Below are 12572 nucleotides of genomic sequence, written 5' to 3'. Positions count from 1 at the left end.
CCGCTGCTTGCTGCTGCTTGGCTGAGAGGGGTGTATATCATGTAGCCCTGCCCCTCTCCACCAGTTCTCAGCAAGGGGTGGGGCCGCATCACGGACAGCCCTTTTAACCAATCAGCAGTGAGGGGTGGACTTGCCACAAAAGGCTGCAAAATCAGCTCAGCAAGTGGCCCACATAAATTCCTTTCATTTACCACGACTTGGGTAGACCCATAGTCATGTAGCTTATGCACTATTGAAGAGGAGGTCAGGTACTACAATATAAGAACCCATATAGACTAAATAGAGGACAACCTAACAGTAGTACAGTAAGGGTTTCAAGGGACAGTTATACAATTCGTTGGTAGTTTAAAGTGTCTGTATAAATGCCTCATTTTTCTTTTAAGCACGTCGAGACCCTGAAATATTTAACGCAATTTTTAACTAGGTTACAATTTAAATTTTTTGGATTGATCTAACAGATGAATATGCACACACGCACTTTTTTTTGGATCTTAGATGTACAAGTTTATTTCTCAGCCTGTTTACAGGTGTGCTAAGAACCTCTTATTAATTTTTCAACTTTTTTCATTTGATATTTGCTTGTGCTGCCTTAAAGTACGAAGCCTGAAAGAACTGTTTCAAACTGTCTCTCTCGCAAACGTCATAGTAGTTGCTTCCCCACTCAGAATGCTTGTCAGAAGCTACCATGTGGAAACTACTAGAAAACAGCTGAGCTCAAGTCAAGTAAAATATCTGGGTAGCTAAATAGTTTCTCAGGTAACAACTAAAATGTTCTATTTGCACCAGAATATAAGGAAAGTGTATTAATGGCATCTTATCATGGTTCCTGAGAGCATAATTTGAGTAAGTTACAGGTCGACCATAATTGGTCCAAGTTAATTTCTATAAATTATTTTGAAAAGTGTAAAACTGTCTGTTCAGCTTATCCATTGGTTAGAGACAAGGGTGTATTACTGTCTTTTAAGATGAAAAATAATTTTTAGAGTAATAATTTTGTCCTGTGCCTGGGTATTTTCCAACATGTTGACAGCTTGCTATTTGCATAAAATGGCTCTAAATACATCAGATGATTGGGTAAACCATCTATCTAACATTGATAAACCAGTTTCTAAATGTTTAACTATAAAAGTGCATTTTTTAATGATTTGTACCCAGGGAGAAAGCCCCAATAAAATATTTTTTTCTTAATATTATTTAGGAAAAAAAATATCTGCAGTCATGAAGGCTTCTTTACTTTGTCCTATAATGTTATTTTATACCTTACTGTAGCCTTACAATTCAACCATTTGTATTTGTAGTAGCTTGTAATAAAACACAAGGCCATAAGTAACTGAAACTAGAATTATCCAATGCTTTTTGCAACAAGCCAAGTGTACTGACATCTGACTTGCTGTGTTTTGTGTTGCAAGAGGAAGTTACAGAATGATTCTTTGTAAAGTGACTCTGTAGAAAATATTGTGGGCTTTCCCCTTTGTATCAATTACCTCCATGTTCAATATGCATAGTACTATGAGAGATGCTCTCCTAATTAGCAGGTCTTCACATTCTGTAAAATCTGAAAGACAAGCCGGAACCATTCCTTCCCTTGTATTATTGCCTGTAGTGAGCATTCTAAGAACCTAATTAATTATGTGTTTAGTGAGATCCAAGTAACTGATTTGGAATAAGGTAAATAATTCTACTGCTCACAAAGAAATAAAATCCAGCTCATTTTGTCACAGCTGCTAACTGTACCATTACAAAGCATGAAAAGCAGTAAAAATCTGTTAGTCAAAGATCTGTTGACTATACTAAAAGGGATGCATATTCATTATTCATAGTAGAGCCCTCCCTCAGTTTAATGTTGCTGTGTAATAGCATGGTTTATGGATCGTGTAACTTACATGGTATTTGAGAAAAACAAATTTAATAGAAATGCCAAACTGGCTTAAGAACAGTGATACTCCTTCATATTTCTGTTATTACAAGGAGTTGTTCTAACATAAGATGGCCTGAGCTAATAGTTGATTCCTGATAAAGTGAGATAATAAAGTTTTATGTAGAGACCTGAGCTGCCTCGCTTCCAGAGTGCAGTCTAGGTTTTTATTTTTTCCACTTTTCCGGTGCTCTTGGTGTAAAATTTAGCAGTTTCTGCTTATTATTTATATTAAAAATGGTAGGAAGACTTCCATAGAGGGGACAGTCGAATTTTGAGTTTTGTTTGCTTTTAAAATAGGCTGGACAAATAAATGCTGAGGATAAAGGAGGGAATTGACTGTATAATTCTGCTTGCAGAGCTGTTTAATTACTGTTAGATTTAAATATCAGATGTAGAGTATCCAAGAGCATGATGGTAAAGGATATATAATTTTACAGAGTTCAGAAATTGCATCTAAAATACTGACAGCTGGTAGGATCTAGAGAGAGAGAGAGAGCCATGTTAGTCTGAAGTCAAGCCGAAGGCAATGTAGGTTGACCTTGCCTTCTGCCTGTCTTCATACTAACTTGGCTAACTATCTCTCAACTCATTGGATGGCTATGTGCTCTGCTGAATGAAATGGCCTGCAATCAATCTGCACAAGATTGTTAGGTGTCATCTTGCCTGGCCTTCTGGGCCTTCTGCCTGATAAGATCTAAGATAAAAAGCGTCTTGGAGGCTCCTTCTGTTATGAATGCCACTAAATTTGAAAGCTCACTAGCATGAGCTCAGCCTGCTGATCTTGCCCTCAATTTTCTGGTATCTGTTATGTTATAAATTTAATATTTCATAGGTATCTATAAAAAAAACACCCTATAAATACTTTTCACTTTGTGTTTTGTTTTTGTGGGTTTTTTTTTTTTGAAGAATAACTAAAACTTCCCTTTCTCTTCACTCCCTAATTGAGTAGCACCACTTTAAAGGGAATTAAACTGGATGTGAGTTGCAACCTGAGTCTGCTGTGAAACGGTGCAAACAAAATGGAGAGAAATTATTTTAAAATAGATTAATTCATTTATTTATACTTTTTAACTTTTAAATCAGCTTTTGATTTTTACTTTCTTCTCATTTATAGTCCTAAATTATCAAAAATGTTTTATACTTTAGCTTTCTAATTGTTTGCAGAAATGTAGACTGTAAATAACCATTAAAAATTTAATGCTTAAACTTCATATTTATCTGACATTAAAAAGGCAAGTTAAAGTACCCCTGAACATCTTTACTGGGACAAAATGATTGATAAGCAAATAACTTCTGCTTTTATAGGAATTAACACTGCATCTTAATATACTTAATAAATCAAACCAGTAACACTTGTGTCATTTAAAACTGTATTTGTTATACAGTTCATTCATTACCAATTTTATTCAAAAGCTCCAGGGCACAAATTATTGAGTTTTAAATTGGGTTGATACTCTGATTTTTTTTTTAAATGCCATCCTTTAAATTACACCATTCTGTTTATAGCTACTCATTTGTGTGTAAAGAACACGTTTTTCTGAGAATTTTAATTGAATTTGTTAAAGTTACAATTATTTAAAAATGAGACCTGCAAGATATCCAATCTCTAATCTTTTTTTGGAAACCTTTTTCTGACAAATGACTGATTTATTCCTTACATTTTCATGCATGTAAAGAGGTTGGAGGCAGAGCTGTAATTCATTAAAGTGTAGTAGTGGGTAGAAAATCCAATCTTATCCATTCTATTCAGTTTCTACCTGTTCAGACAGACATTTTCTATAATATACAAAGAGATATAAGGTGCTGATGCCAAAGATGGATGTTACTTTGCTACTAGGGGCACTCCACCATTACTGAAATATTAGTCACTGCTTACTATTGTTTTCAGTGGAACAGAAAACCATGGGGAAGAGGCCAGTCCCATGCACTATGCCTATCAAATTGAAAGGGGAGAGATCTACCACAAGCTTTGGTTCAGTAGGGCGCAAAATTATGGGTATCTTAATTGATAAGGTTCTAGCACTACAAGCTCTCAAACCTGTACAGCTAAAATCTCTTCTGTACTTGGGAGCTGTGGCTGCCTGTGGTGAAACAAGGCTTGTCAGAGGGCCAGGGTAGATTTTGCACCTTATAGACTAACTACATCAGAGAGATATAAGCATCAGCTTACTTTGTTGGATGCAAAGAAGGAAAATAAGGCTAGTTCCAGGCTCCTCCCTAACCCCAGCAGTTGCAGGCACTGTTGTGTTTGTGACAGGCAGGGCTGGCCCATTCCATGCTGAGGAGCCTGCGGCTGCAGGGGGCCCCGCAGCCAACGCACTCCGCGTTGCCGCTGCCACCGGCTCCATATGCAGCCTCTCGCCACCCCCACCACTGTCGCAACCACTCCCAGCTTCACATCCACCTACTCACCACCCCCCACTGCCAATGCTACCACTGGCTTCTTTGGCCACTTGCAGGGCCAAATCAAACAATCTCTTGCAGGGGGCCCCAAAAAATTGTGGCCCAGCCCTGGTGACATGGAAGGTACAGACAGACCGACTCTGTCATACACACTTCAGTGCCTCACCTCCAGATTCTTGTATGCATCACATTTAGGGTGAAACCCTCCCCTACTTAAACTAGGAATTCCATAGAAACTTCAATTAAAGGGACTTAATGTTTGGCAAGTGTGATTATTCCCTGCCATATATCCCAAAATAAAAGGAAAGTAAAATTTTTCTCAGTTTGACACAGAAAGCAAGATAATGGCTATGTGACTGTAGATGCTTGCTGTTCACTAGAAACTGACAACTAAAATGTTACACAAGGCACTGTACCATCTTTACAGATAACAACTTTTGGTTCCTGCCAGCCTAAGTCAGATTTAAACAAGTGGCTAGAAGTAAAAAGTTCTGTATCCTATATGCTTGAATCATTCAGTCTCTTAAAATAAAACTATATATAACGATGAAGATTATTAATATGGTTTCTTTTGCTCTTAATAAAAACAGAAAGAAGAAGGAAAAATTCAAGGGCAGCTTAATAAATCTGACTGTAACCAGTATATTAGAGAACTGAAAGATCAGATAGCAGAACTGAAGCAGGAGGTAAGTGATAAAATACTGCCATCTTTGCTCACTTTAAATCCTACTATTTTGTAAGCACAGCAGTTCTTGCTGATTATAATCGACTATTACAGCTTCATTATAACATTCCTTTAACCTAGTATTATAAATATAACATTCTAGTTTTTCTGAACTTAGTCCTTTTTTGATAAAGTGTAAGGAATCACTATTTGTATTGATTAAATCTTTTACCTAATGATAAATAAATGCTGAGCCTAGGAATTACACACCCATTTTTTCTGAATTTTCATGAGATTATAGGGAAGAATTGAATATGTTGCTGTTATATGCATTAGGCACTGCTATGCTTATAAGGTTAACTCAATTAAACAATACTGCATTGTGCCATCATAGAGTCCATGTGCAGATTTGTGGTATTTACCGTTGTGTGGAAAGGTTTTTTGTATGGTAGTATTACTGAGATTGCTAAAAAGGATGCTTGCTTAATGTCAGTTAACAGATTTCTTAGTTTTAAAAACTGTCAAAACCTTAACCTATGAAATTCCTTTCTTCAGATTTCCTTGATATGATCATGGCAATTTTCTGTTAACTAGAAAGATCAGAAGAGTGCAAAGGCTTATGTAACCCAAACACTGACTGGTTCATTTCAGTTTATCTCATATTGTGAAGAAATTTCTTTATCTAAACCCTGTGCAATGGTGCAACATACCCAGTCATCTCTGCTGTTTTGGACTACTTCTGCACACTTTCCAAATACATAGCTTTGATTATCTTAATATCTGAATGGATTGCATTGTTCTACAATATTAACTCTCTCAGTTGCCTTACTGTTCCTGACGTTTTTACCTTAAATAATCACATCACTTATACCATGCTGCTGTTCGGGTTTTCATAACGTGTATGTAGTGTACTAGTAGACACCATCTTAAAAGGCTCAGCCTTTTTAAGACCAGTCCCTTGAGGATTATAATATAGTAGTGAATCTTGTAGTGCTCTTTGTACTGTAGATAAAGGACTTCAGTCTCTTGAGCCCATCAGTCCAGCACCTTTAGCAAGCATTAAATTCACTTAAAAATAAATTTAAAATCAATACCCTGCCTTCTAGCATTAAAGAATTGTAATATGTTTAAATGGATACAGTTAACTTCCTTATAATCCCATCTTTCAGCAGTCTTCTTGCTTTCAGAATTTCTGGGATATGTATGTTGTGCAAAACCTTTAGGAGCAGCTAAGGGATAGTGTCTTACTCTGGAAGATTAAACAGTGTGCAGGGACAAAAAGGGAGAAGAAACCAATGAATATTAGTTTATCACTTTTTGGACAAGTGTTAGGTGAATACAACTTTCTCTTTATAACTGTCTGGTGAAAGTCAAATGGTTGAGTAACATTTTTGACAAAACCGCACCAGGGTGTAGCAAACTACTAAAGGCAAAAATGGATGTAAGTTAATATGAGTGGCTTAGAATAAGGACGGAGTTTATGGGGTAAATTATAATTACCTAGACTTACCGCTGGCGAGTCTGTTTAGAAATATATTAATATTAAGCAACTAGAAATACCGTTAGGGTCATATCTTCCCTCAGTTAATGCCAGTTATAGTAGGATGTAAATTCAAAGCACAGTAGCTGTTCCATGAATAATTCCATGTGTGGATTCTTGTTCCAGAATTGGAGGGTATGTCTACACCAGACAATATAGTATGGATTCCCTAGTTGGCTCTGCTTGAGCTTTTTCAGATAATAGGAGCAGTATAGCATGTTAGCCCAGGTGTAATACTGCACTAACATAGTTCTGTTGCTTTCAGTGCCTGAACTAGCTGGGGTACCTTAACACAATATTACATTGTGATATACAGAATACCCAGAGTGCTTCAATGTATTTCCAAAGTGGGTGGTTAAGTAGGAATCAGGCATTCTTATTGTAGAATAAAAGTGTCCATGCAAGGAGTTATTTGGGAGCAACTAACTGGCAACAATAAGTCTGTGTGTAGACAAGCCTTTAGTTCTGTAGAATTAAACATTTAAAGGTGTTAGCAACACATTTTTCATGTGAATGGCCTTCAAGCCTTTGAATAACTATCTTCCTAAAATCAATGGCAACGTGTTTTTATTCTTCATTATAATAAAGTTGTTATATACTACTAAGTAAATTACTACTAAGTATATCTCAAAAGCTATTTTAAATGAAAGTTTATGCAGGTAGAATATTTTTTACACGATCCCTTTTATTTTGAATTCCCACTTAAATATTTGGTAGCAGTAGGTGATTGAAGACCAGAATACATTTAGTGTATGCATGTTAAAACCAGTAGTACTAAGAAGTGTTGAATTAGCCTCTGTTTAACTGCTAAGGAAATAACTTTCCTTGCATTTCTTTTCTTGCAGAAAAAATCTTAAAGCAGGAGTAATATGAAGAATAAAATTGCCTTTTTAGGTCCTCAGTGTTCAAAATTGTTTCTTTGTAGAATTGGCAGGTATCCATGAACTATAGAAATTCCTAATAAAACTCTGTACTGAAAGGAAGGGTCCTTTAACTGTGTCACCATTAATGGCTTACACTCTTTACTCTTAAGCTAACTGATCTTTTGACTGTACTTCTCCAAAAATTCATCGAGACGTTAAGAATGAATTTGCAAATTCATCTTCCTGAAGATAGAGCAATGTTGTACATGACAGGTTGACCACAACCTCTCAAACAGCTTGAATGGTCACAGGGGATTAGGCAGAATTCATGGAATCTATGTGAAATTACCTCTAAGTGCACATTATTGATAATAAGCTACACATGAAGTGAAAGCAAAAGCCATACATATAGAAAACCTGAGGTAGATTTTTCAGATAGCATGAAGTGGCTACCCCAACTGACTTCAGTTTAACTATGCCAGCTATCATCATCAGAGACTCTGGTTCAATGCGTCTTCAGTGGGCTTCAGGTGGAATAGAGACACAAGCATAAGTGCTTATTGTTTGTTTTAGTTTAGCTTCCCTCCCCCCCCCCCCCCCCCCCCAAACTAGTAACAATATTGAAGTGTTTACCACAGGAAATCTAGGTAAAAAATCATTTTATAGTGGAAAAGTAGTTGGTCTAACAGAGGATTCAGTACATGAGATTACGGACTAAATCATTTTAAAGCAGCTCTAGGATTTACCATGTGTAGTAGGTATCCAGAAGCATAGCCAGGTGGCTCTGCATCCTGGGCAGCTGTGCAATGCTTGGTGCGGCACCGATTGTTGTGCTATCAATTGCAGCACTGTGATTAGCCCCAGCTGTGGTAGTGGCTATTTCTGCACCCATCACCCCACCCAGGACCCCCCTCTCACAAAGGCAGTTCCCAGAACTAGCCTCATTGTTATCCACCACCTAGGTATTGGTGTTGACTGAAAAAATGAATATTTAGAACAGGGGTGACAAACCTCTGACAGATCCCACAGTTGGCATGGGCAGCCTCTGTATGTGGCACATTGCAGACTGGGGAAGGGACAGGCAGTACAGCAGCAGATGGGGAAAGCAGAAAGCAGAGCAGTGGATCAGGCAGAGGAAGGGCATTGGAGTGGCAACTGGGGAGCTCACAAGGCTTATTTTGCAGCATTCCTGTCAAAAACGTTGGCTATTTCTGATCTAGAACTACTTCATTTTAATACCAGATTCTAAATACCATCATATTAGGGCTCCTGTTAACTGAAACCTGAACTTCTGGTCTGGAACTCCTTATGGACCATTCTTTTGAAATAATAGTCATCTTTATACTTCATCTCCAACTGTTTTTCCTGGGTTTTTTGATTGCCATTAGTGAGCCAGAACAGTTATTGAGCTTACTGCATTATCTGGTATTTGCCCATCCTGCATTTTTTTCTGTAGATCAATCTTCCAGGCTCCCAATCCATAGATATTTTACTTAATTTACTTTATGCTACCTAAGCCAGAACATTGCTCTCATTTGGGGTGGGGAAAAGAGGAGGTGTCCCTCAACCACCTCATCCTGTAAGAACTCACCAATAGCACTGTCTAGATCCCTGCAGAGGCAATGCATATGACCAGGACAGGACAAGCCCTTTAGGAAGTCATCTTCTTTGTTTCTTTCCTGTGCTGATAAAAGCAAGGACCTCAGAGGATCCTAAGAGATCTCCTCTATGAGGTTCTGATCTACTAGTATAAAAGCTTATCAGAGAGCTGGAAATCTAATGGCGTCAAGTATCAGACCTCAAAACTACAACTTAGCAGACTACAACTATGCTAACTACAACTTAGCATAGTAGTCTCCAAAGAGGTCTGCAAAACATCCAGTTGGCAGTCTCTGCACATTTCACCAAGTCCTACCAGATGTGATGTTTTCGAAGTCTGAATTTGGTTGACAGTTCTATGGTCTCTCCTAACTTCACTCTTTTACTTTTCCGTCTTTCTTAGCAAGAATGAGGTACAAAAAGTGTTTCTACAGATGACAGACTTCTGATCTCTAAGGAAATAGATCATTTGAATGAATGCTACAAGATTTCTTATAAGAGGAAGCCTCTGGTTTGTATTTAATCCCATCTGGGTGCATTGTAGAAGTATCTTGACTGAAACTGTAGTGCAGCTCCAGGGCTTATTTGGGAGGGCTGTACAGAAGGGTATGAAATACTAAGTTTAGGATGCTGTGGAGAAAGAGTAACTCACCGGTCCAGTCTCAAGACCAGGCTGTGGTTTTAAGAAGTCTTATGTGCAGTAAATTCAAATTATTTGTCCTTCCCTGTTGTTGGGTAAAACACACCCACATGCAGGAAACTGGCAAGATACCATAGAAAACTGAACTGATTACACACATTGTCAAATACACAAGTAATGGAACTGAAAAATGTACAAGTTTTTTCTAATCTTTCAATTGCAATAATTTAGTTATAAATAGACAAATTATTTTTAATACCTGAATTTTCTTATAAATTGGTATCCTTCTGTTTCCTTTACATCTAGCCAGTAATTTCATTTGTATGCTGGATTATAAATTGGCATTTTTACTTTGGTTTTCAACTCCCAGAGTACAAGAACACTGGAGACATGGTCAATATTATGGGTCTCTTCTCTTTGTACGAATATCTTTCCTAAGAGAACACAAAGAAGTTCATCTAAAGAGTACTTGAAAATACCCATAATTTTTAGTTGTTCAACTGTGGCAAGGTTTATTAAAAACTGGTATCTTTAAATTCTCACAGCAAATAAAATTTTACTCAAACAATTAACTAATACACAAATTACTCACAAATGTCTAACCCAAGTATTCTCCCCATTTAGTCATTTCACTTGCCATAGCTTGTTAAGAGTCTAAGAGCTTGTTAATGCAAGCATTAATTCTGCTGTGCATCAAACAAATACCACTTTAAACTCTTTACAGGACAGCCAATCATGTTCTGTCCTTTAACTATTTTCTAAGTGAGCAGCGCAGCTGCAGGAATGAACTGTGTATAGGGAAGTAAAGATGGCCATTATTCTACTTCAGAATTTTTTCCCTTAAAACCCCTACTGTAAAAAGCACTTGTGTAAATTCAATCTGCTGTTTACAGAGTAAACTTACACGAGTACTTTTTAGAGTATGAGTGCAATACACTTATTCCTCCTGGTCAGGTCACTTTATTGGGCATCTAGTTTTATAAGTTGACTCCTTAAAGATTTAGTGTTGCAGGTTGGAATTGTAGTGTAAAAATCTACTTGTATTTTGGATTGTCCCTTGTTCAGACCTGAATATCCTTCAGCACTATTAACAGCCTCTAGACTTGGCCATTAGACATATTATATTCAGCAGGGCAAAGCCTGTTCCCATTTCCTTCTTCCCTTCCAAGTCTTTCCTGCCTGAAAAAGTCTCCAGTTTCCTCCTATGCTCTTATCATTAGGGTTACTTCAAGGGACTGTCCCCTTCTAACTTAGATCATAAAATGGGGCAGCAATTATTTTGGCTGCAGGGCCGCTTAATGAGTTTTAGTGAGGCAGCAAAGGTAGCCCTGCCCCTTGGCAGGTGCCCTGCCCCCTGGTCGCCATCTTGTAACCAGAAGTCTCGCACCCAAACCCCTGACCTTTGCCACTGGAAGTTTCTCCCCTTGCCCAGGAAGTACTCCTTTTGGCAGTGGGGTTTCCTTGTATATTGTGTGTGGGGTGTGAGTGCGGTGCAGGTGTAGGAAGAGTGTGTGGGTGTGGGGTGTATGTGGGTGTGGTTGAGGTGTGGGGTTTGTAGGACTGCTGGATATGTGTGTGGGGTGTGGGTATATTGCAGGTGGTGTGTGTGGAGGGGGTATGGGTGGGGTATATATGTGGGGGTGTGGGATGTGTAGAACTTGCATGTGTGTGTGGGTATGATGGGGTGCAGTGTGTGAGGGGGTGTGGGTGTATAAGTGTGGGTATATGTGTGGATGTGTGTAGAGGGTGTGGGGGGTTTTGTGGTTGAGGTGTTTCTGTGTATGGGCATGGTGGGAGTTGGGGTGTGAGTATGGTGGGGGTCAGGGTATGGGTATGTGTGTGGGATGTATATGGTGAGGTGTGTGGGTGGGGTGTTTGGGACCGTTGGATGGGTATAGTAGGGGGTAGGGTGTGTGAAGGGGCATGGGTGCATGCCTGTATTGTGGGTGGGTTGGGTGTGTGTGCACACGTGGGGGGCTTCCCCCCTGCTTGCTGTTTGTGATGTGGCTGAACCCAGCCCCTCCATGGATGGGGGAAGGGCAGGGGGATCAGCGCTGCCTGCTTGGCTCACAGCGTGCTGCAAAGGGCACCAAAGCAGTTGCCGCTGGTGGGTAGCAAGAGACGCCCCTGTGAGAGGGGAGGGGTGGCAGAGAGCTGAGCCTGGCACCACCAGGTCTCTTGGTCTCTGTCCCACACCTGCCTGGTGGGGCTGCAGCAGAGGCTTCTGGTGCTGTTGCTTCTATCTCATGTGCCTACCTGGTGGGGCTGCACCAAGTTCACATTGGCTCCTGCTGCTCCTGCTCCCCGCCCCCCGCCTGTCCCATGCCTGCTCCACAGGGCGTTGTGAGCAGCCGAGCTCCTTCATGCCCATCCTCGCTTCATCCACGTGCTCCCCTGCCCAGCATGAGCAGGACCTGAGTGAGCTGCTGGCAGAGCCCACTCCACTCCCCTCGATGCTGTAGCTTCCCCTCCCCATCTGCTGCCCAGAGCGCTCCAGCAGGCACAGGAGGAGGAGTTGCTAGAGGCTGGGGGAGCCCAGCAGTTCTCTTGGTGGCGGCAGCAGCAGCAGCATCCTTGCTCAGAAGCTGTCTGCTGGCAGGGGGGTGCCCTCCAGCAAGAGAGGCTGGGAGGACAGCGCTCTCTGCCCCAGCCAAGACTTGGCCTCATGCAGAGCACACCAGAGACAGCCACCAACGAGGCCTGATGCAATTAATTACTGGGTGCCTCCCTGCAAGCCAGATCCAATCAGCTGGCAGGCCAGATGTGGCCTGCGAGCCGTATTTTGCTCACCCCGTCATAAAAGAAGCTTTGTTAACCCTGTTGGTAGTAGTGGTTAAATTCACAGAACTGATTCCCTTACTAGTGTCCCTAAGGAAGTAATAGATAATGAGCTGTACATTTTAAACAGTAATAATATGCTCTACGTTGATATGGTTAATCTGTTT

The 12572-nt window shown here is 39.9% G+C and overlaps 1 protein-coding gene across 14 annotated transcripts in view; it reads left to right on the top strand.

The window, feature by feature from the left end:
• Window positions 1-12572, top strand: part of EVI5 (ecotropic viral integration site 5) — a 161732-nt gene that overhangs the window by 125304 nt on the left and 23856 nt on the right. For all 14 annotated transcript variants that reach the window (XM_006021827.2, XM_006021826.3, XM_006021832.2 and 11 more), the window contains one exon: window positions 4912-5007. In XM_006021827.2, the coding sequence (XP_006021889.1) occupies window positions 4912-5007 (96 nt within the window). The remainder of the gene's footprint in view (window positions 1-4911; window positions 5008-12572) is intronic.

The sequence above is a fragment of the Alligator sinensis genome, unplaced genomic scaffold (assembly GCF_000455745.1).
Source record: "Alligator sinensis unplaced genomic scaffold, ASM45574v1 scaffold199_1, whole genome shotgun sequence".
In the NCBI taxonomy this organism is placed as follows: Eukaryota; Metazoa; Chordata; order Crocodylia; family Alligatoridae; genus Alligator; species Alligator sinensis.
Note: the sequence above shows the minus strand (reverse complement) of the source record. Positions and strands in the feature narration are given on the sequence as shown.